This window comes from Primulina tabacum, chromosome 5, assembly GCF_025594145.1.
Source record: "Primulina tabacum isolate GXHZ01 chromosome 5, ASM2559414v2, whole genome shotgun sequence".
Classification (NCBI taxonomy): domain Eukaryota; kingdom Viridiplantae; phylum Streptophyta; class Magnoliopsida; order Lamiales; family Gesneriaceae; genus Primulina; species Primulina tabacum.
Window position 1 is genome coordinate 35496986 of NC_134554.1, and position 26888 is coordinate 35523873.

Consider the following 26888-nt stretch of genomic DNA (forward strand, 5'->3'; position numbering starts at 1 on the left):
CGCGAAGCATGTCGATGACTTTGAGGCTCGACACGTGACAACAAATGTTGAAGTCAACCGTGCTTTTCAAGAAGCCCAGAGACAGTCAAGAAAACTGGAACGGGCACATCAGAGGAGGGGCCGGCGACAAGTGCAAATAGAGGCGAGGATAAGAGGCTTCCACCCGACTAGCTATGTGATAATTATGGAGGTTGCTGATATTACATTCATTAACATGATGCGTGATCAAAGGAAACAAATGCACTTCACCATTGGCAGAAGTTTGATAGATTGTAACAGGATCTCGATCGACAGAGCTGCTCAGATGAACGGATTATGCATAGTTATTTGGGGCGCAAGGCGCACTAAAGCGCAAGGGTGTCTTGGGGCCTGAGGCGCGAGGCGAAGCGCACGCTTTATTGAAGTAAAGCGCATTTAACACAAATTTTAAAATTCAACATATATAAAATATTTTATACGATTTAAATTAAATATTTTGACAAAGATAAAAAAAATATAAATAAAAATTCATTAGCAGATAATGTAGCATAAATCATAGCAAAAAAAAAACAAACTCCAATCATCTAAAATTCATTAGTAAGTCGTAAGTGGCTAAGTGCAACATAATATATTAACCAAAAAACTTCAAAAATCTAAATCATCAAATTCATCTTCATCCTCCCCAACTGTATCATCATCATCATCATCTCCAGAAGCTGAAGCTCCAGATTTGTCTGATTCCTCATCGTTTTCGCCAAAATCAATTTCTTCATCATCTTCATTGCTATAACGATAGATAGTAGATCTTCTTTTATACGTATTTAATGTACTCGTACTAGCCGCTGCTTCTTTTGTAGAGGATGTGCCTCGAGATCTAAAATTATAGGCATCTTCATCAACCCCAGAAGCTCGTCCAACTTCACCCCAAGTCAAACTATCATCATCAAATACGAGATCATTTTCGTCACCACTATTATTATCTAATCCTCCCATCAACTATTCATTACTATCATCGATATCAGCCAAAGAAATAGGATCAATCCTATCACGCATATCATATCGGCGCCTCAAAGCCCTGTTATACTTGATGTAAACCAAATCATTCAATTTTTTTTGCTCCAATCTATTTCTTCTTTTGGAATGAAGCTGCACATATTTGATACAAACTAATTTTAGATTTAAAATAATAAATTTTATTTAATATTTCATTAAAGACTAATACTTAGTACTCACATGTTTAAACACACTCCAATTTCGTTCACAAGCAGATGAGCTACAAGTAAGGCTAAGAACTTTCACCGCGAACACTTGCAATTCGGGTGTCGAACACCCATAAGCCAACCACCATTCCGCTGGTAATTTTGAAACAAAATAAAAAATTGAGCATTAAAACTATTACATATCAATTATCATATAATAAAAATAAAATATTGATTACCGGGTGATTTTTTGTTTCTTTGTCTGACTGCCATGGGCATCCCAAAAAGTCCTTCGGCCCTTTTGTACATTGGCAATTGGTCCATGATCTTATCCTGTAACTCCTCGGTTTCACACATCCTAGCGATACATTTATACAAACCCGTCACAACTTCATTATCATTTTCTATATTAGAATTCGAGTAGAAAAACTCCGGGTTTAAGAAATGCCCAGCAGCATGTAAAGGTCGATGGAGTTGTATCGTCCACCTATGATCAATTATAGCAAAAATATCTTTATATTTATCCTCTTTGTTATCAAATGAGGCAACAATAGCTTCTTTAGCCCGATCCATTGCCTCATAAATATAGCCCATTGGAGGTTTTTTTTCTCCATCAACCAATCGAAGAACTTTCACCACAGGATCACCTACTTGAACAGCATAAACAATCATATTCCAAAACGAAGGCATTAGTATAACCTCTGCTGCCCGCTTATCTGGTGCCTCCTTTGCAAATCTACTAGTGGTCCATTTCTCAGATGTAAACTGTAGAACCCGAAAATCAGATTACGTATAAATTATGCATAATTGCTATTATTTAAATTTAAAAAAAATGAATATTTTATATAAATATGAAGTGCTTGATTTATTTTAATAATTTTAAGTCATGATTATTCATTTTAAAGATAGATGTTTCGTTTTATCTTTTAAGGATAAATACGCGAGGTCAGACCGGAGTTTGAAGATTAAAGATAAGATTAATAAGATTAATAATAAGAAAATATTCCTAAATTTAATTTAAGTCAAGGAATAATTTAATTTAAAGAAATAGAATGTTTTAAGATTTATTTAAATTAATTAAGAGCTAAATTATTAAATAAAGTTCTTTATGTTAATATTTAATTAAGCTTAAATTAAAATGTGTAAACAAATGAAGATGAATTAATCTAGGTATAATATGTTCAAGAAATTAATCATAGCATTTGAATATTTAAATTTGAGGTCATGAATGCCATGCAATAATCTAACCTAAAGTTAATGTGTAAATTCAATAAAATATATAATGATGGTGCTAAACTTTAAGCAATTAAAATACAAGATTTAATCAATAAGATACCATGCAAATTAGTAATAATAATTTTGGGTCCAACATTTAAAATAATTCAAAGGTTGATAACTCTCCATTCAAACCACTCCTAATTGCACTTCATGGTGTATTCAATTACTCATTTTTAATTCACTAATTATTGGTAATTCAAATACTACAATTCCACTTCAATTCCCATCAACCTATGAGCCTAGAAAGTGAGCTGATCGTACAGCAAAAATAGGAACAAAATCATCGGCTAGCAAAGGAAGGAGAAGCATTTCAAAAACCATTCACCTCCTTCACTTGTAACTCCCATTTTAATGTATGTTATGACCCATTTAACACCACTTATACCATTCATCTTCATTACTTACATATCCTACACTAATATACTCGAAAAACCAGAAGGGATCAGCTGAGCAAAAAGTCGTGAATGGCAAAGGCAACAAGAGGAGAATAAACCATTCAAAACCAAACCATTCAAATTCTTGACTTGTAACTCCCAAACTAAATGCATATAATGGCACCTTTAACACCTATTATATTATTCACCTTCATCACCTACCTTCCCCACAAGCTCACCTTCGAAAATTAGCAGAAAACTGCAGCTAATAATCGTGAAAGCAAGAGCAAAACAGTAGGAGAACAAGAGGAGAAATCCAACTCGGTTCCGTCGCGTCGTATTGTCGTTTTGATTTGTTTTGTGTCAAAACAAATTCCAGGCATGTATATGTTGTTTCTTTTCTCTTCAATCAAGTCCTATAAATATTTTTAAACATTATAAGTTCAAGATTCATGAGGCAAAACGAATTTGTGGCAGCAACATTTTCAAAAAAATCTGCACAGATTTTTCTATGCTCTTTTGGTTCAACTTCACGGTTTGGTTGCTTTTCTGGATTACAGGTAGTTGCTCGGTTCCCGGCTCACACGGCTGCTGTTAGGCATGAATTAGAATGTGTTAGGGTGTCATTGGTCCATTGGTTTCCATCCATACACTCACAAATAAAGGAATGACAGCAAACTTTTTCAAAACTACAGATTTGAGCTTCGTTTTTGGTTCTTGGGTGGTTAAGGGGAGTATTCGAATCTTGGCTGTCCTAGGGACTGTAGCCATGATTAGAACCCTCCCTTAACATGTCTAGGACGTGACCAAGGTGTCCTTTCCAAGCTTGGTTCACAGATCCATTAGAATTGCACAACAAAAACACAAGTTCATTTCGTTTCCTTCAAATTCTGTGTGTATGCACTTTCGGTTTTGGAGATGTTGGATGAATTGTGGTTGGCTCCTAGCCCGTAGCCATTGTTTATACAACACTCCATCATGTCTAGATCGATCCATGGTCGCTCAAATGGCCATTGGAATGATACAAGACAACAAAACAATGCAATACATCACACTATACAGAAAGTGGCTCTCTCGGTTTTGAGCTGTGATTGTCCTAGGTGTTTGCTTAGTTTGTGGTTGGCTTTTAGCCCTTAGCCATGGTCCAAGCCATGCCTTAGGATGTTGGTAAGAGTCCTTGGGCAGTGGTTCAAGCCCTTGGCCATTATTTTCAGAGTTTGCTCCGCAAACAAGCAAGCTGCCGCTGCTGTATTTTCTGCTTTTTGACAGCAGCTTTGGGTCACGGTTTTGGTGGTGGTTTGAGTTCTTGGTTGGCTTTTAGCCCATGGCCTTGGACTGGACACTACCTTAAGGAGTTAGGAAAGTCATGTTTTTGGCCGTTTGTGATTTGGTCGAGTTTAGAGGTCGTACGAGAATTTACGGTGAAAGATGCCAAAATGACTCTCGAAAAAGTGTTTTATGTTTTTGGATTCCTTTCACCCATTTTCGTGTTTTATAGTTATTATGCATAATTTTCAGTATGTTTGGGGTATTTTTAATCATAGTTAAACGTCGGTTTAATGTTGGTTCGGGTTGGTACGAAGCCATGGTTAAAAATCAAGTTATTGGTCCGAATCGTCTCGTTTGTTGGTTTTATTGTTAAGATTTTGTCAAGTTAAGATTTATTGCATGTGTCACATATTAGTAGTAAGTCGCAGCAAGCCTGGGAACGATCCAACTCATCCGATAAAAATAAGGTTATAATTATATTACGTGCATAAAAATATAAAATGTTTATTTTTGAGATATATGCTATATGTCTTGTGGCCACCTTACGTTTATGGGTTTGGAAGTCGGTAGGCGCAACCGAGGACCTCTCCCCCTGGTGACTTACGACCGGTTTATGATTATGTATGGGTACGGACATCCAGTCCAAGGGCTGTGATTGATCTCTACCGCCCAGTATACTGTGGTTTAGTCTGATCAGGCGTTTACGCTATGTTATGGGCCACTTGCTTAGAAACATTATCTCTACCAGAAAAATTATGATATGTTATGACATAGCTCTATTGAGCAAAGCTTTTACGTATGAATTTTCAGATATGCACGTAGTTATAATTATTCATGATACGATTTTCACCATACGCCCTACGATACTTTATTTTTATGATGCATGCGATTTTATGATATATTTACTTGTTATTCACGATATATACATGTTGAGTCTTTAGACTCACTAGACTTGATTGTTGTAGGTATTGACGAGGTCGAGACCGCGGGCGGAGACCAGTGAGCGATCTTGGGACAGCAGTAGTAAACCCGAGACCTCATGATTTAGTTTATGCACCTTTTATTATTCAAACTCAGTTTTAATACGTTGGATTATTTTTAAATTGATGTTTACGTTGGATTATTTTTAAATTGTTGGTTGAAAACAATATTTGCTTCCGCTGTTATTTTAAAGTTAAAAATTATTTACAAGTATATTTTAATTAAATAAGACAAGACAATTATTTATTTAGAAAATTTTTAATAATTCCGCAAAATTATGAATACGAAATACGGGCCTTTACAGTTGATATCAGAGCCTATGATCTTGTAAAGGGTTGTACTACTACTGCTCTCGAGAAGCTCATGAAGTCACGTCTTCGGTCTGTAAGTTTTACATTTACGCATTTTATTTAAAGCATGAATTATTTTAACAACATGTTTTCATGAAACGTTTTTACGTTCAGATTTTAATTGTTCAGTGTTTATTTAAATAAAAAAAATAAATTATGGAATTATGCATGTTGGGTACGTTTGGAATTGGACATGTCTAAGAATTCGAATATTGGGCTTTAGGAGAGGTTGAAAATGATTTGACTATATTAATTTTTAGGTCAGTAGTGTTAATGTCCTCCTTATGGGTTATAAGTTAATCTTGAAAATTATGAATGTTTTTGAGACTTGTAGAATTTCTAAGAAATTATTAATGGTTCTTGGTTGCTAGTCGAGTAAATTTTTGAGGATTTCATATAAGCAATAGCGATTCGAAGACTACGACAATCTTTAAGATTATAAATGTACAATTTGAGGATTTTAAGTACCTATGGAAATGTAAGATAAATTATGAGAATTTATTTAGGATACATGCTCTACCTAGTTAGATTTAAGGATGGAATTGCATGAATTGAGAATTTTAGGGACCCAATTGTAATAACTAATAATTTGAGGACCTAAGTGCAAAAAAAAATTTCTATGGGACTATTTTCGAATTTACAAAATTTTGGGGATTAAATTTCGAGTTTGAGAATCTAAAAGTTTAATGAGATAAAATGGAAAATTTTATGGGGACAATGATGCAAATTTCGAAGAGTTGTAGGGCCGAAATGTAAATTGGGAGAACTGTAAGGGTCAGGTTGCAATTTTCAAAATTTTAAGGATTAAATGCGAACTTTTGATGAACACTTGGGATTTCAAGTATTTATAGAAATGTAAGACGTGTTATGGGAACTAACTTTGGGTATAATAAACTTAAGACTATTGAACCTTATGATACGGTAAATCTATAAAATGAAATTGAGAATACTGAGCACTCATGGGTAATTGTGGAATTTTCGAGATTTAGGGAAAAAAATTGGATGATATTCGAGGAAAGTAAGAATTAAATTTAAAATCTTAGGAAATTTGAGAACTTATCTAGTAGTAAGTGAGAACTGAACGGTTTAAATGGTAGGAGTTTTCGGTTATTTAGGCTCGAAGGAAATATAGAATATTTAGATATTTGGATTATAATGTTATAATGAATGGTAACCAAGGACATTGTAGGATGAATCAATCTTAGGCATGAAAATTTAAGCGTTAGTGAAATCATGTTGTGGCAAATTAAGGATTTAAAGTGATGTCGATTTAAGGTAAATTTGATCTGTTAGTTAAGTTATAAGGATAAACATTGAGTTAGTAAATTTTTGGGAACATAAGTTTGATGTGTCACAAGTTTTAGTCATGATCATAACATTTAAGATTATACCTTGTGAGAATTTAAAAATTTTAGGAAATTTGGGTACGATGATGGTTAGTATAATTGGTAGACGCACGTAAGAGGTGAGGTAGACACTTTGTCTTGAGAGATTTTGGAAGTCATTAACAAACTTGGGACTAAACGGATATGTGTATTGGAATTATTTTATTCAAAGCTATTTGGATTAGGTAAGTTTGAATTTCAAATTTATGGGATATTTGTTCATACGGAAATTTTGAGTGAAATAAAAACAAAAGGTAATTAGTTGTGTTCAATATAAGTTATCAATTGATGAATATTAAGATTTTTATCAAGTAAGGAATCTAAAAGCTTGATATGGGGATTCTAGAATTCTATGGGTTATAAATGAAATTGATTTATTAGAGTTAGTCTAATGCTACCATGGGCTAACTTATTAAGTTTTATACGCTAATATTAATTAAGCATTAAGGATACGTATGGGTGCGACGTTCGCTTCAATAAGGAAAGTCCCAGGGTCTTAGGTCTCAACTTTATTCTAATTGAAAAGGAAATAGTTTTAGCATGTAATTTGTGCTAGAATAATTTTATTATTTAGGTGGAAGATCGGTATCGTATACTTTGGGTTTTATGGATTAAGACCACTCGAACTTAAGATTTGCAACAACGTTATATTGGGATGCACTTTTAAATAAATAGGTTATGTAAGTTTGGAGCGGTAAGATAAAGATTCGATTCAAGGATCTTAGTCTAATATTATTATGGGGTTGAGATAAGGTTTAAACTTTTAAGTGTTTTACTAAGACCTCCTAAGTCGAACTGCATGGATGCCAATACTTGGACTTGAAGCTTTAACATATCTTGAATTCAATAAAGTTAAGAAGGGATGCTGTTAAGATTTCAATATTGGAATATAATAGGTCAATGAACATCTTGGGTATATTATAAGGAAAGTAAGGCGCGTTAAATTTGGACATCCACCTCTAGTATGAGGAATTGCGGGATAAGTCAAAATTCGGGGCTATAGTTGAATAGAACTACGTTACCATAAGTTGTTTTAAGTTGCGATTCACAAACGAGGATTTTGGTAGACAAATTTATTTAGGATTGAGTAAACGTAAGGACAGCTTAATATTTATCTTATCAGAGTAGCGCATCGGAAGCGTGGATTATTAGGATTCTAGAATTGAGAGTCTAAACTTTTTGTTTATCAGGGATAAGCGAATTTCGAGGACGAAATTTCTTTTAAGGGGGGGAGAGTTGTAGAACCCGAAAATCAGATTACGTATAAGTTATGCATAATTGCTATTATTTAAATTTTAAAAAAATGAATATTTTATATAAATATGAAGTGTTTGATTTATTTTAATAATTTTAAGTCATGATTATTCATTTTAAAGATAGATGTTTCGTTTCATCTTTTCAGGATAAATACGCGAGGTCGGACCGGAGTTTGGAGATTAAAGATAAGATTAATAAGATTAATAATAAGAAAATATTCCTAAATTTAATTTAAGTCAAGGAATAATTTAATTTAAAGAAATAGAATGTTTTAGGATTTATTTAAATTAATTAAGAGCTAAATTATTAAATAAAGTTCTTTATGTTAATATTTAATTAAGCTTAAATTAAAATGTGTAAACAAATGAAGATGAATTAATCTAGGTATAATATATTCAAGAAATTAATCATAGCATTTGAATATTTAAATTTGAGGTCATGAATGCCATGCAATAATCTAACCTAAAGTTAATGTGTAAATTCAATAAAATATATAATGATGGTGCTAAACTTTAAGCAATTAAAATACAAGATTTAATCAATAAGATACCATGCAAATTAGTAATAATAATTTTGGGTCCAACATTTAAAATAATTCAAATGTTGATAACTCTCCATTCAAACCACTCCTAATTGCACTTCATGGTGTATTCAATTACTCATTTTTAATTCACTAATTATTGGTAATTCAAATACTACAATTCCACTTCAATTCCCATCAACCTATGAGCCTAGAAAGTGAGCTGATCGTACAGCAAAAATAGGAACAAAATCATCGGCTAGCAAAGGAAGGAGAAGCATTTCAAAAACCATTCACCTCCTTCACTTGTAACTCCCATTTTAATGTATGTTATGACCCATTTAACACCACTTATACCATTCATCTTCATTACTTACATATCCTACACTAATATACTCGAAAAACCAGAAGGGATCAGCTGAGCAAAAAGTCGTGAATGGCAAAGGCAACAAGAGGAGAAGAAACCATTCAAAACCAAACCACTCAAATTCTTGACTTGTAACTCCCAAACTAAAGGCATATAATGGCACCTTTAACACCTATTATATTATTCACCTTCATCACCTACCTTCCCCACAAGCTCACCTTCGAAAATTAGCAGAAAACTGCAGCTAATAATCGTGAAAGCAAGAGCAAAACAGTAGGAGAACAAGAGGAGAAATCCAACTCGGTTCCGTCGCGTCGTATTGTCGTTTTGATTTGTTTTGTGTCAAAACAAATTCCAGGCATGTATATGTTGTTTCTTTTCTCTTCAATCAAGTCCTATAAATATTTTTAAACATTATAAGTTCAAGATTCATGAGGCAAAACGAATTTGTGGCAGCAACATTTTCAAAAAAATCTGCACAGATTTTTCTATGCTCTTTTGGTTCAACTTCACGGTTTGGTTGCTTTTCTGGATTACAGGTAGTTGCTCGGTTCCCGGCTCACACGGCTGCTGTTAGGCATGAATTAGAATGTGTTAGGGTGTCATTGGTCCATTGGTTTGCATCCATACACTCACAAATAAAGGAATGACAGCAAACTTTTTCAAAACTACAGATTTGAGCTTCGTTTTTGGTTCTTGGGTGGTTAAGGGGAGTATTCGAATCTTGGCTGTCCTAGGGACTGTAGCCACGATTAGAACCCTCCCTTAACATGTCTAGGACGTGACCAAGGTGTCCTTTCCAAGCTTGGTTCACAGATCCATTAGAATTGCACAACAACAACACAAGTTCATTTCGTTTCCTTCAAATTCTGTGTGTATGCACTTTCGGTTTTGGAGATGTTGGATGAATTGTGGTTGGCTCCTAGCCCGTAGCCATTGTTTATACAACACTCCATCATGTCTAGATCGATCCATGGTCGCTCAAATGGCCATTGGAATGATACAAGACAACAAAACAATGCAATACACCACACTATACAGAAAGTGGCTCTCTCGGTTTTGAGCTGTGATTGTCCTAGGTGTTTGCTTGGTTTGTGGTTGGCTTTTAGCCCTTAGCCATGGTCCAAGCCATGCCTTAGGATGTTGGTAAGAGTCCTTGCGCGGTGGTTCAAGCCCTTGGCCATTATTTTCAGAGTTTGCTCCCCAAACAAGCAAGCTGCCGCTGCTGTATTTTTTGCTTTTTGACAGCAGTTTTGGGTCACGGTTTTTGGTGGTGGTTTGAGTTCTTGGTTGGCTTTTAGCCCATGGCCTTGGACTGGACACTACCTTAAGGAGTTAGGAAAGTCATGTTTTTGGCCGTTAGTGATTTGGTCGAGTTTAGAGGTCGTACGAGAATTTACAGTGAAAGGTGCCAAAATGACTCTCGAAAAAGTGTTTTATGTTTTTGGATTCCTTTCACCCATTTTCGTGTTTTATAGTTATTATGCATAATTTTCAGTATGTTTGGGGTATTTTTAATCATGGTTAAACGTCGGTTTAATGTTGGTTCGGGTTGGTACGAAGCCATGGTTAAAAATCAAGTTGTTGGTCCGAATCGTCTCGTTTGTTGGTTTTATTGTTAAGATTTTGTCAAGTTATGATTTATTGCATGTGTCACATATTAGTAGTAAGTCGCACCAAGCCTGGGAACGATCCAACTCATCCGATAAAAATAAGGTTATAATTATATTACGTGCATAAAAATATAAAATGTTTATTTTTTAGATATATGCTATATGTCTTGTGGCCACCTTACGTTTATGGGTTTGGAAGTCGGTAGGCACAACCGAGGACCTCGCCGCCCGGTGACTTACGACCGGTTTATGATTATGTATGGGTACGGACATCCAGTCCAAGGGCTGTGATTGATCTTTACCGCCCAGTATACTGTGGTTTAGTCTGATCAGGCGTTTACGCTATGTTATGGACCACTTGCTTAGAAACATTATCTCTACCAGAAAAATTACGATATGTTATGACATAGCTCTATTGAGCAAAGCTTTTACGTATGAATTTTCAGATATGCACGTAGTTATAATTATTCATGATACGATTTTCACCATACGCTCTACGATACTTTATTTTGTGATGCATGCGATTTTATGATATATTACTTGTTATTCACGATATATACGTGTTGAGTCTTTAGACTCACTAGACTTGATTGTTGTAGGTATTGACGAGGTCGAGACCGCGGGCGGAGACCAGTGAGCGATCTTGGGACAGCAGTAGTAAACCCGAGGACCTCATGATTTAGTTTATGCACCTTTTATTATTCAAACTCGGTTTTAATACGTTGGATTATTTTTAAATTGATGTTTACGTTGAATTATTTTTAAATTGTTGGTTGAAAACAATATTTGCTTCCGCTGTTATTTTAAAGTTAAAAATTATTTACATGTATATTTTAATTAAATAAGACAAGATAATTATTTATTTAGAAAATTTTTAATAATTCCGCAAAATTATGAATACGAAATACGGGCCTTTACATAAACATTTTTTTTCAAACTCGCTTTGTGATTTTGAAACCGCTTTAAAGTCAGAAAAGCGGTTGCAAAACGAGTTTTTCCAGCTCTGACCATATCTTTCTGCCTCGTGAATTCTCTCATCATGTTTAAAACTCGGGGCCTGTTATATATATATCCATTAACCATCATTGCTCTTTCATATACCTTCTTCAAGTGAGGAAGTTTAAAAAAATCTTCAAGCATCAAATCTAAACAATGAGCAGCGCATGGAGACCAATATAAGTGAGGATATTGTACTTCCAAATGACGTCCTGTTCATTAAAATTTAAATGCAATATACAAATTACACATTAGAAGTTACAACTTTAATTTAAATAATATAATAATTTATATAAAGTGATATAACTAATATAAAAAATTAAAAATTATAACCATACCAGCTAAAACATTTGTGCTTGCACTATCAGTAACAATTTGAACCACATTCTTTGCCCCAATTTGTTGCACATATTTGTTTCTTTGCATCTTTTTTCTTTCCTTGTGATACGGTCTCATCAACATCTTGTCGGAAGTATAAATCTATTGGACCAGCTTGTTTTAGTTTCTTCCCAGGAAAATCAGGTGCAAGATTAGAACGCTGACCAAATGAAACTGTTTTAGGTCGTTTCCCTTTTTGCCGGTATATCTTCTTCAACTTCCAAATCCAAATATTCTTGTTGTTCTGCAACTTCATCAAAGTGAGGAATCGCATCCATTTGATTTTTCAGTTCTTTTTTTTTCGACATATAAGAACTAATTTCTTCTTTCACATGCTCTGGACATTTTGAGCAAGTTTTTGTATTCCTATTGCCTCCGACAAGATGTTGTTTATGTCGATAAATCCCACCATTAGTTGTTTTCCCACAAAAATTGCACTTCACTTTATTGGTATTTTTTGGGTCTTCTAGTGTTGCATAATTCCATGCTGGATCTTTTCGAATTTGACATTTTTATCTGTAAAATCAGGTTTTATTCTAGAATACTGCAGTAAGTTAATGAGCTTGAAATACAAAATTAAAAAATATAAATACAAAGTATAAAATATAAATATATTGATGCAATAGAATATATTAATTAATCCAATCACCCGAAAAGCACTGAAAGTAATAAAGTAATAAACCAATATTGAAATTTGAAATCAAGCAACAGTAAGGAAAAATAAACTGCAAGTCTGCGGCAACATTATAATAATAAGATTATAATAACAGACTTGATCCTAAATCCTAGTAATAAAACAAGATTATAATAATCAAGCAACAAGATTATAATAACAGACTTGATTATAAATCCTAATAGTAAAACTAAACTGCAGCAACAACAGTATAAGTCCAAGATTGATTTATATATTATTACTGCATAATCCAAATAAACCCACTTCGAAAAAGATGGTTTTCTAAGCTTTCTCGAGTCAAGAATTCATACACCAAAAGTCTATTATCATCTTCCAAGCAGTAGCCAATCAGACTCACGAGATGGGGATGCGAAAATTGGCCCAAATATTTTACTTCGGCCTACAACATAACAGATTGGATTAACTATATTATACCTCAATATTTAACCATTCATCAGACATCAACTAAACGATAGATTCCTCTCTCTTATCTTTATATCAAAAGTTACAACCGGTGTGTGACTAATTGGACTCGAAATATTAGACAGAATTCTTTTCCTAATCATAGGCCACAACAACAGTAAGAGTGTAAGACATCAAGCAAGCAAAGCCATGCAGATTGTAGAAAGATGATCATTGATCCATATACAATAAATCCTATATTGTAATCCACAAGGCACAAAACCACCAACTCTTATATACTCACAGTTTTTGAAGAAGCAAACTAGCACAGAAGATGAAAAACAGTAGAAAAGTGAGAGACGAACAGAACCAGAGAGTTTCAGATGAAGAGAAAGGCCGCTGCGCTACTCCAGAAAAAATTTCAAGGAACGGTAACGTACATGCAGATTGTAGGGCTTATTTAAAACATTAAAAAGGGCTTTTATTTGTTATTGGGCTTTAAATTTTATTGGGCTTGAGTTATAAATTATGAATTGCGTGGTGTATTACCAAAGCGACAGGAGCTCGCCTTTCTACAGCAGCGCGCCTGGGCCGAGGCGCTCCTCAGGCGCGCGCTTCTTTAATGTCTTGCGCCTGGGTCCTAACCCAGGCGCAACAGGTGCGCCTGGCTGCGCCTGTCGCCTAGGCGCAGCCAGGCGCTCGCTTTTCACAACAATAGGATTATGTGGTCTTACTTCTCACACAATTGCCTTCTTGTATGGAGCAAATTTCCGGATTCTTTCTGTGGAGGAATCAGATGCATTGAATTACTGGAGGCTAGTTTAAAAAGATGTTATTTGTCAATAGTCTTACAAACTATAGTGTCACAAACTATGGTGTCAATAGTTTACATCGTCTTAATTTTCACACTCATGTCTTCATGTAAAAAAACTCGTGTATGACTGGATTTTCATCAGTTTGAACACCATTTTTTTTGCTTCAGTGATAGTCTTTCTTGAATTGTTGATGTACGCAAATTTACTTAGCATTGTGACATTGTCGTAGACATTTAAATCAAATTGCCTTTCAGTAGTTCTATTCAAGTTAAGGGTCCTTGTTTGATTTCTGGTTCGTGTGTTTTTGCTTCAAACATAAATAAGTTTTGAATGTTTTATACATCCAAGCCAGATAGAATGACTTTAGCTATAGCTATTAGATTTTGAGTTCCTTTAGTCTATGTTTCATTCAATGTTTCAAGATTTGGGATATTTTTTTTATAAGAAACGTTATTTTATTAATGATATGATAAGGACAAGTTACATCAGTGGACTAGTGGTCCACTATATCATGAAGCACATATACCCAGGTTGTTTTAATGATTCACGTAAGCCCAATTTGCAATATATCTAATATCGAAACATTCTTGAAGTCATCATGAGTGCCGATCCACATAGCAACTGTGATCTTGATTTTTTTCCCAACAGTGTTCTCTAGTTTCTTCCTTGTCATAAAAAATTCTTATATTTCTTTCCAGCCATACTATCCAGCATATGCAATGAACCACGACTTGCCAAAAAATTATTCCCCTCTTACCAGTTGGCTGTCCCAAATCCATAGAAAATAAATCCTCTTTTGACTTCACATCACCCTGACCAATCCAAGCTCTTGCAAAGCTGTAGCCCACAATCCGGTCGTGAATGGACAATGGATGAGCATATGATCCTGAGTTTCTGTTTCATTTCTACACAACAAACACCAATTTGGGCAAATAGCAATTGAGGGCCACCTTTTTTGCATCATCTCCGAGGTCGGTAGCTTACCCTTAAGTCGCTGTCCACGAAAATACCTGAATTTTTTTTGGAACCGGAACCTTCCAAATTTGATTGACAAGAGGAAAAACGGGAAAATTAGAATGAGGAAAAAAAGACTCGAAGAAAGATTTGACCGAAAAAATACCAGAAAAATCCCCTCTCCACACACGGAAATCATCTACCCCTTCAATCAACCTAGTTGTCTCTAAGACACCTAATAACTCGGACAACTGAAAAATCTCTTCATCTCTGACCGCCCTTCTAAGATGAAAATCCCATGATTGAGTAGACGTGGCATTATCAAAATGAATAAAGTGGAAAATAGGCAATTATGAACTCTTTATAACTGAAATAGTGCTGAAAAAAGTTCTTTGAAAGAAGAATCCCCCACCACCTATCTTCCCAAAATCTAGCCTTGTTACCTCATCTCACCTCAATTGAAACGCGTTGCTGAAAAGTCGTGTATATTATGCACATAAGCTTGCGTTGTGACAAACTTTCCACATCGATTTTATATCGACTGCTGCACATCTTTACGAGATAGTAGAATACATCGTGCAACCTTACTTTAAATAACAAATATATGTACTAGAATATTTTTCACTTCAAAATGCATTCAGATGTTTTTATCTGTTATTTGAGCAAGTGTTGAAAAGAAATTATTGCATATGGATGTCACAGGTGGTTCAGTTAAATGTATTTCTCTTACCAGCGGGCGGGCAGGCAGCGACATCTTCTCAAGAAGCTTTAATGCTTTGATCCAACCAATTCTAACTTAGAAAGATGACCCTGCATACAATACTGCGGGATATTGAGGAAATCGGGACTCCGGGACATATTAATTCAGAAAAATAGAGCAACGTTTATTTCACTGTTTTATCCTTTATTTAAACCTAAATTTGCCAAATATTAGTGTATTTAAAATTTAATTTATGCATAATAAAAATTAAAATTTAATTAAATAAAAAAACCTAAAATATTTACACGAGCTCGTTCTTAACATCTCACTCCTTCACTCCCATTCTTCCCAATTTTGTTCTTCTTGTATCAATCTTCACATCAACATTTTTTTGTCAAATTTGTCTGGTTTCTCATCCCTCACATTGTAATGAGGAGTCTATAAATATTGGTTTGGAAGAAATCCAAAAAGATAATCATGTATTGGTAAGAATTCAATTAAAAAAATTTCAACCACTAAATTTTTTCTTTGGGTCGAGCTCGACTCACAAATCCGGGTAGCATATTCGATGATTGATTTCTTGGTTTGACCTATTACGCACCTAAATCGATCGATTTCGAGCACACACACCACGCCCTAAATCGACCTTTTGGGTCGAGAGCATGACACTTGGGTCAAGCTTGACCCAGATGTAAACCTCGACCCAAAAGAACTCGAACCACCAATTGGGTCGAGCCTAAGGTTTAGGCGAGGACTTTGGGTCGAGCCTTAGGTTTAGCCGTTTAGGCGAGGACTCGACCAAAGAGCTCGACCCACCAGTTGGGTCGAGGCTTGGTTTTCATCGAAGCTTGGGTCGAGTAGCCTACTTGACCAAAATCTCACTCACTCAACCCAATTTTTGACAATAACACGACCCAATTTTAATGGCTTGGTTTTCGTCGAAGCTTCGGTCGAGTAGCCTACTTGACCAAAATCTCACTCACTCAACCCAATTTTTGACAATAACACGACCCAATTTTAATTTTTGACAATTAATAACTTTTTTTTTTTGCATATTTACTTCCCCACGAAATTTGGAAGATATCAATTCTTTGATTGTAAATTATCTTTAGCATCAAAGTATGTTGAGCTTTCTAAGAAAATAGTATCGTTTTTAAATAAAAAAGAAATGGAACATTTGGTTCTACATACACAAATTCGTTATTTAGTTATATGTGTTAAAGATTATATCAATTTGAATCAATTGCGGTGGTTTTTGATGAGTAGACAGAGTTATAATAATGGATGTGATGAATATTGAATGATATATCGCAAACAACCACTACGGTTTTCATTGTTATTGGCCTGAATTGTTCTAAATTTTACCATGTGATACCTGATGATGATGAATTTAGGCTTAGGCATTTTGGTTGAAGGGGCAGCATATGTTTGGTGGATTTGATAGCTAGAATTGATGAGTATGAGAACGAGTCAGGTGAAGAGGTAGATGTGGAGAAGTTGAAATTGGCCCGACTTTTTTTTTGTGACAGGTTTATTGGGTCGACAACGAAAAAATAAACATGATACACCGAACCAAGAGTGGATTAGATTAGTTAACAACTTTGATAATTTTATTAACTATCCATGGGGTAGAATAGCTTTTGAGGAAGTACTTTATGGATTACTGAAAAGATCTCGAATCTAAGTTTAGAAGCTATGAAAATTTGATCGCACGACATGTGAATGATCACTACTTCAATGGGTGCGGTAGCTTCCATATAAGTGTATTTATTCATCCTCTGCCGGTAATTAAATATTGTTCATTTTATAAAATATTGTTGTCATTTTACATCATACTAATACATGTGTTAAACTTTTTTGTGCTAGATTTTGGCATATGAATATTTTCTAGCAATTGCTGAAGTGTTTGCTAGACGTAGGGAAGGTCCCAATGTACCGATACCTCGGACGTGTCATTGGTTGACTAGAAATGGAGTAAGAACCATTCACATTCCATTGATGATGTGAATAAAGCATTTAAAAATGTATATATCAAGGTAAATACAAAAAATTCACTTTATTGACTTTTGTATTATCTAATATATTTTTGGTTAACTAATTTTAATTATATTATCTAATGTTAAAATTAATATAGGATATTTTGGGATGTTTATTCCTACCACAAAGGAGCTGTTGTCTTTGCACTATATAACCGGCGATCTTGTTGATTCTAATCCTGATGTGGTAGTCAATCGCATTACGGAGTTGATTAGCCAGGGTATCAAAGTATTGTGCAGACAAGATCCATTGGGCGACCCAGAGGATGGAATAGGTATATAGGCTGAGGATTGACGGTTTTCCCAGCCATTGAAATATACATATTCCAGGTCAATTCGAGATAAAGTTCGAAAATCTTCTCGGCCATCCGAAGATAGTGGTCCTTCACACATGAATCAATCGTCTCCTCCATTGACAGACATGGGGCATACATCTATGCATAAGGATCATACGTCTGTTGCAAATATGTATGAAGTCCGTCTGACAAGTTTGGAGGATAAACTTGCGACGATACAAAAGGACCAAGCAGATGGATTTTCTCATATCATAGATATATTGAAACATATGCAGACAGATATCTCGAGCTTGAAACATATGTTTGGGAGATTGCCTTCTGTGACTGCCGATGTTGATGAGTTTTATCAATATTTATATGATTTTTAACTATTTTGTTAGCTTAAAAAATGACAAGATTGTATGTATTATTCTCTCAAATTATGACGAGACATCAAGCAGAACACCTGAAGAGACAACATTTATGAGAACGGAAGAGGTGGATCCAAATATAGGTGCATACTCAACTGTACCTGAACATAGGCCACTTGACAGATAGGCGTCTTTGGCGCATGCTTTTCAAAAAGCTTCAGGCTTTAAGTTAAAATTGTTTACTGTCGACGAAGAGGTTATGACAGATGAGACACTGCATGAACTTGTTACAATTCATATGATGTCTCTATCTTTTGAGAAGAGATTAACAAAGTTTGCTAATAGATTGTGGGCTCGAGTAAGCGCTGAGATTAATTCTTGCACGAAAAATACGAGAATATCTAGGGTTAACTCGTCTAACGATAGAAAGTGATTTCTTGAATTGCGGACATCTGGTTCTTGGTTGAATGACTCCGTAAGTTTTTTCTTCTTTACTTTTTTGTTTATTACATTGAGTTAGTAATTAACATATTTCACTTTATCATTTGTCGGCATATTCAAGAATGTTAGCAATGGTTAATTGAATTGCTAAGGACGTACACACATTTAATTCACAGGATGTATCAATGATGGACGTCGATTTTCATCAGGTGGTTTCGAGTACTTTCAATGAGGTCGGGCGAAATAATATAGAGTGTTTGATACCCTATGTGAGAGCAGAATTTGGTGAATGGCCGGCTGTTCCGTGGGATAAAGTCAAATTGATTTTGATACTCTTTCATCTTCCTGGGCATTGGATTTTGTTAAAATGTTTGCCTAAAATTAAGAAGATCATTGTGATAGATTCAGACCGCAGCTCAGACAGGTTCCGCAAGATATTATTTGACCTTATTAAGCCTTTAGTGCTTATTATTCCACACATCCTAGTTGCCCTGGGTATTAGTCAGGATTTTGCCAGATAGAACATAGTTAGGCCAGAGGATTTTCCAATTCAAAAACTCAGGTTCAATGAGCTCGTGTGCTCATTGAAAATCAAGACAGAAAACTACTGAAAATAAATAAAAATCACAGGACATTGTTTCAGGTGCTCTTGTGCTGTGGTAGGTTTACCATCAACGCAATTCTCTTGGAATTCAGGGTTCGTGAATGACAAACATCAACAACAATTGCGGGATATGAACAATTTTAATCGATCGAGAATCCTAAACCCAGAAAAAAAAGAAAGAAACATGGCAGGAGAGAGTCGTGAGGAAAACTAGGAGGGAAAACTCATTTTTAATAATATCTAAAGAAAAATGCCAGCTTGGTTATTTTTTAACAATTATAATTCTGTACTTCAGCTAGACATACCAATTTACACTAAAATCTCTAGAATAAACGACAACTATATTTAAATTACCTTCAGCAGACAAGGACGGATAGCAGAGGAGCAAAGGCCAGCTTCCTTCTGAAACCTATCTTCGAAACCTACGACAAGAAGCAACCGACGGCATCAGACACAGCTAAATAAGACAAACTGTTTGCTCAGTCCAACCAAAAAATCCTCGTATAAAAGCAAGGGATCAAAACAGCCATGTCCATCAAGTTATCATAAAATCAACTGAAAATATTAACTTAAACACACGAACCACCGACCCGCATACAGGCAAAGCAGTCTTATTTAAATAAACAAATATTGTCACTTGGCAAAAACCATTTTCTAAACCCAGAACTCAGAATTAGTATTAAGATGTCTTGGAACCATGCATACTTATCCTGAATTACTTCGACCATAAATGCTATTAAGAAATCAAAAAATCAAATTCCAAATAAGCAAGAACATATATATATATATTTTTTTCTGTTTCTTTTCTAAATGTGCTTAAACCACCTTTTTCTAATAAGTGCAAGGGTATAGTTCCTGCTCGAAATCACAAAGATAATGAGGAAGGCATTATACCATTTATACTTCTTGCAACGCATACAGATTTTGAAGTTTGAAGAAGTTTTCGGATTAAAAGGCATCAATTAAAATTATATGTTTTCTGCCAGCATCACGATTGTCACAACGTACAAAGATCATAGTGAACTATGCATCTCATTCAGCTGATACATATTTTTAAGAATCTCACCAATCATTGAGGTACTTCCACCGCAAAGCACGGTATTTTCTAGTAGCTGACGATGATTTTCGAATGACACCGTCTAAACACATCTAACAAGCTGCTCCACTATTCCATGTGCCTCTAAATTTAAAATGGATGGTCGAAATAAGGCCTCACCAACAATATATCTTCCTCTTCCAATTTTTATCACCTGAAAGAGCGACATGAAGATTTACATTCCATGAACACATGAATGACATGTTATGCGTTAATTATTCATGGCTGATTTAGTATCTAATGTCAGCCATAAAATTGAAGCAACTTAAGTTGGTGACTGTGCATGCATACAGACGATGCTGCATCATCTCGAACTTGGCAAAATCGCGCCATCCAATCACAAGAAAGCTCTTCAACATTAAGTATTGGTATTGGCATTGGCAACAGCATATAAATCAAACTTAGAATCCTTTAAGCATGTATATTAGCAGTCCAATTAGCAAGGCAATGGCATCCAATCAAAGCAAACTCTTTCAACATTAAGGTCCTCAAAGTCGGCAGAAGGACACCAAATTGTGCGGAGTATAAGTGCAACATGCATCTTTCTTAGAATTTACTTATTCAATGAGTTTATGATGTCATACTGTCATGGGCTCTCGGCCCAAACCAAGAAGAATTGCTATGGGAAATCCAAATAAAATAGGATCTAAGCTGATTTGATATCTTTTATTTGATTATTATCTTTTATTCTAGTTAAGTTTGAATAAATGAGATAGTAACTATATTTAGAATTGTGAGTTAGGTTATCTTATTTTTGGTTAAGATATTATGATCTTTTATTTTGGTTAGGATAAGTTTATCTTTTGTATGAATCTCTCTTATATATGGGAGGATTGAATCATTAAAAACGGGTGAAGAAGAAATATCATTCACAAGCTTATGATATGAGATCTGAAGTTCTCTCTCAACGAGCTCAAAACCTAAAATCAAACCTTTAACGAGCCTGAAATTTAAAGCATCATGTTTCATGATCGGGCCATAAATCGCCTCATAACGAGATCCATAACTCGGGACCATAACATATGCATAGCGGCATTAGCATTCTGATGTATGTATTTGTATCAAATGCGGAAAGTATATTTTGGCTATTGCAGAACAAAAAATAAAGTCCTGGAGCACAAGAAGAGATAAGCAATTATGGTGCATGAACTTTCTACATTTCCGTTTAAAATATCATCTTAGCCACCGTTTTATCAATCTTTCTCAGTTGCAAATCAACCCACAAGATTTCCGAGCCAATGAGAACTCAAATTCCAACCCAAAGAAATGACTGAATGCAAGCATGCAAAGTCACTGAGAATGCACAAGAGTGCACACTATTTTCTAAAACATGCACACTAGCACCACCATCTAGCATTTGTGCTTCATTGTTTCTTGTACTTGTCATGCTTGCTTATGATCTTTTTTTAATTTTGGAAAAGAACTGGATGGGTTAGCTTACATGCATGAGGTAAACAAATATGGCATAACTTTTTAGAGCGGAAAATAGAGAAGGTATCTAAAAAGGTCATATTAACTCAAAATTCAGTTATTCCATAATTTGAAAAATCATAGTTCACCATCAAGACAGAAAAATAGATGCATGCACCTGTCCATCAGGAAGAGTATGTTGCTCCTCAGGGCAGTCATGCTGAAATTGATCATATGAAGCAGCATCCTCAGCACAGCATGCATAGTGCTCCTTTAATTTTTCACATTCAGAGATACTAAGGTTAACAAGTGGATTAGATTTCCCAAGCTCTTGAGCAAATAAATTAGTTAAATCCATTCCTCCGTTTTCAAATCTTCTTGAAGATATATGCTGAACAGCAACTTCAATTACTGATGCAATATCTGAAAATATGGATGTCTGAGGGATTACAGCAGAGTACTAAATATAATGGCTCAGCAAAGTAAAACTTCAGCTTAAAGATACCGGCGAGACAGAAATCTAGAGAAATATATGATTTCATGAGACCAAGTTCATTGTGTCAGCTGACCCTTAAATCACCAAAAGCAAGCAAGAGAAAGTAAATGTTTGAAGGAAGAAGGCAACAGATTAAAAAAAAACTACGGAAATTTTTGGTCGATTGGTTATGTTTTTAAAAAACATTCTCTCCCCCAAAACAAGACAAAGCATAAATCACATTGTCCATTTCAATCTCTCAAAAATATTTTTTATCTTACTTTTATATCTTAATCATTACTTCATCACTCTTCTCATGAATTCCCATCTATTATATTATAACTCAAAACAATTTATTTCAAAATTTTAATGACACAAATAAACCAACAAATTTTTAATGACATGATTTCTGTAGTTAAATATATCTCCTCCCAAGATATAAAACCAAACACCTTTTGCTTAAGACAATATGCTTAAGTTCAAAAGGTATACAAAAAAGGACAGTGTTAAAACCAAATGGACAGTAGTGACTTGTGACAGCTGAAATCTACAACCAATTTCAACTCTGCCATCAATCAAAGAATATATATTACCCAAAAAAACAAAGCAACAACTTTACCGGTCTTGCCATGGCCAATATCCACTGTGCAACCTGAAATACGTCCAACGGCATATTGTGATAGCACTGCTTGCTCAGATGCATAAAAGCCTGAGATATTGAAATTCTCAAACATCATTTGGACCAAGTGCTCTCTAATGGCCTGTCCAAAAAGAATTTTATTAATCATATAATAGTACAAAAAATTACAAAAGAATTCATGCAATAAGTTCTCTTCTTCATCGCCAATATGACAAAGGGGTATCTTCCTGGTTAAAAGCACAATTTGAATTTAGCAACTTGTGTCAAAATTCAGACGCTACAGTTCAAGATCTCATTCAAAATCTGCAAGATCTTCATTTTCTCTCTCTCTTCCCTTTTTCAAATTTTCCAGAGTTTTGGGGCCCATTTAGTTTGGCATTTTTGAGTGAAAACATAAACTTCGGAAAGGAAGTAGTGTAATTACTATTGTGAAAATCCATGAACAAAAGGCAAAATAATCATAGATCATCAGCTGGTACTCTAAATGATCCATTACCAAAATTCTTCCCATCAATCTCAGCATGCAGGGTTGATCTGAATCAATTTTTCACTACCAACACATGGGAAATTACGTGACACCTTCAACTCTTTTTTCCTACAAACAAACTCATAAGAAGATATATTTGTCATTAAAACACGAAAAGTACTTCTATTCATGGTTCGCCGGAACGGTTGCGGTGCTTGGAACGGCCACTACCGTTCCAGTTCCAATGTTATGTTGCGGAACGGTCGTATAAAAAAATTAATAAATTCAAAAAATTGAAAAAAAAATTTAAATATAAATTACATCATACTAAAAAATAAAATATATAAAGTTATTACAGATTAATATATCAATACAAAACTATTTTACAATAATAGCACAATAAGAAATACACACTAAAAATTATAACATACCAAAGCTAATACCATGAAGACTGATGCGGAGGAGCGAAATCATTGTTATATTTTTCATCATTATCTGGTAGATTAAATTGATTTCGAACATTTGGATATTGACGTGATTGTCCATAGAGATATTGATTAGATTGAGATGACGAAAGATAATTAGAATGGGATGACTAATTTTGTAATAGTGTTTCGTCACGACGATTATAGTATCCGAATCCACGATACACAGTAGAACTATCAGCTGTACTTGAAGATCTATACTCGGGACCATGACGTCCAACACCCCGCCATATAGATGATGAAGATTCATTGTATCTATCACCAATATATTGAGACGATCCATAATCAAATCCACGATGTCTAATTTCATATGTACCAGATGTTGAAAAATCAAATGATCTATCAAAACATGAAAGTTATAGCCTTATATCTTATCTTTCTAATGGAAGTGGCCTCACAACAATTGGATCAATATACAAGACATTATACTAAAAACCACAACTACTGTCACATTTTTCATACCGTTTCTGCAATTCCATTTCCTATTTGGCTCAAGATCAACTTTCTATTCTACACATTCATTTCTATAATCATCAACAACTATGAAATATAATACCAATAACATAACCATTCTATTACCATTCCAATAAACATAACCATAAACAATAACCATCTACAATAACCATTATCATACCTTACTGTAATGAACCATGAATATCTCATAACCATATTTTTTAAACACCAAACCGTTCCGCTCGGCCATTCCGTTCCGCTTCGCCGTTAAATCGCCGATAAAACGTCGAAGAACAGCGCTACAAAACAATCACCGATTTGCCCTGGAACTTTGGAACGGCGGTCACCGTTTCCGTTCCGTTCCGGCCGCATAACGGCCGTTCCGGCGAACCATGCTTCTATTAGCTCATTGGGAAACCATTCATGACTCTATCTTGGTAGCTCTCACCAGCACTATCGATATTCAAAAGTAATATATGGCAAACAATAGGCCTCTCTCTTATAAGCATAAACACAATTACATTTTCTCCTTCCATCTTCAGCATCAACCTTTACAAATTCTCTTGATTGAACTATGTAATTCAAATACAAGCACCTGTCTCATGTTACCAGCACAAACAAACACACACACGCACACAAGACACCAAAAAAAAAGATTCTTGAGCACTGAGCAATCATAAAATGAGAACAAATGATTAAGCATGTATTTGAATGATATCAAAACACTTTACATAACCTTAGGAGTTGCGAGTGGATCAGTAAATAAAATTTGTCCTTCATTGCCCATCTCCCACCCTAGCCCAGTATAAAACACATGCTTTAATAGATCTTCCATCGCATCCCAGTCGTTGACAAATCCTGGGACAACTGGATCAACAGTTTTGTTCTCAAACAAAAAAGGATCTGCTGAGGAATCATCTTCAGGCACTTGTTTCATTTGAGTGGAGATTACCTGCGATATGAAAGGGGAAATGAGGAAAAAGGGAATGGCGTAATTGTTTATCCAGACTGATTTACTTTTTTATCCTTTATTTAAAATTTAATTTTCTTGATAAATTAGTGGTGGGTCGGATGTTTGGGTCGAGACAATTTTTACTATAGTACAAAATAATTTTAATTTTTTATAATTATTATTGTTTTTTTTTTTAAGATTTACTTCTCTGCAAAACTTAGAAGTGATCAATTATAAATTACATTTTATAACATTTTTGATAATGTTATAACATTGTGATTTTTATGAATATTTTTACAACTTACTTAAATTATAATATTCCATTCATAAATACTTTTCTCATTATAACTATTAGCAAATATATATTCCTGTTCTTCAATAAGAACATCCATGAGAGTAGGTCTATCATAATAATATTTATTCTGGGTAGGTCTATAAGCCCATTTAATTTTATTAATTTCTTCTTCAGAATGATTCCCATCAAACTCTTCATTAAGAGTATTCAAATTATGATTTTTAAATTTTTCTTCTAATATTTTCTCTATATCAGAAACAGAAGATTTAAATTTAAAATCCTTAATATCTGGAGGGGATTTTGAATAGAAGAAGTAGCAATAGAAACAATATTAGTTTCTGGTTCTTGAATATGAACATCTGGTTTAATTTGATTAATAGCCAGAATAATTTTATCAATACGATCCTTAAGAGAAACTATCTCTTCTCCTATTATCGTAAGATATAAATTGTTTAATTCTGTTTTTCAATAATATGATTAATATGTTTAACAGTTATTTGCAACATATCATTCTCAAATAATTTGGAAAAAGCAGTAAAATTTAAAATTTTATTATTATTTTCTATAATAAAAGATTGTTGAGGAGGATAAACAGATTTTTGAATCTGTCCAGAAGAAAGTTTATAATTTCTTTCAAGAATAGAAATATAATCTATGATAAAAGTTTTAAAAAACCAAGGAACAAAATGAATCAATTTATTCTGGTTTTCACAATATTTATAAAATTCTGAAACAATATAATCAAACTCATTTTCATAAAAACTTTTAAAGTACCAATTTCTGAAAGATTCCCATTTGGGTAAATAAAATTCTGCATTGATTCTTGCTCTAGCAAGAGATCCTTTAGTAAAATCAATTTTAGATTTACTATCCATTAAATACTAAAATTCATTTCTGAAACTGTATCAGTTTCTCTAACCTTTTGACAGTTACTTTTATTAACAATATTGTTTTGATTAATGATTAATTCATCTACTGTATCTTGTACAGGAGACTCAACATCTTCTCTTATCTGAGAAGTAGAAGCTCTAGAAATCTGAGGTATGTCTACCATATAATCTAAAGGCGAAATATAAGAATAACTAGATCTTGATCTAGCATAGATAGAAGTTGGCAATAATCTTCTTTGTTCATTATTAAACTGTATTTGAACATATCCTTCATTATTCTGAATAACTTGTTGTAAATCCCTATTTATTATAGGATTTCTAGGAACAGCTTGTTCAATTATCCAGCTTTCTGGAAATTCAATTTCTTCCCATTTTATAGATCTACGCGTTGTAATATTAGATCTATTAAAATTAGTTTCTATCAGAATAGTTTCATTAAGTTTTTTATCTATTCTTTTACACATAGGATTCAGTGTAAATAATGATTTGTAATATATACAATAACAGAT

General features: G+C 34.3%; 1 protein-coding gene across 1 annotated transcript; it reads right to left on the reverse strand.

Annotated features, from left to right (window-relative positions):
• Positions 1-546: 546 nt before the first annotated feature.
• LOC142547472 (uncharacterized) lies at positions 547-25212 on the reverse strand. The gene is made up of 4 exons (XM_075655790.1): positions 24979-25212; positions 1418-1943; positions 1213-1331; positions 547-1125 (listed from the first exon to the last, which is right to left on the reverse strand). The coding sequence occupies exons 1-4, from the start codon at positions 25177-25179 to the stop codon at positions 976-978; spliced, it is 996 nt and encodes a 331-aa protein (XP_075511905.1). The 5' UTR covers positions 25180-25212; the 3' UTR covers positions 547-975.
• Positions 25213-26888: the final 1676 nt, after the last annotated feature.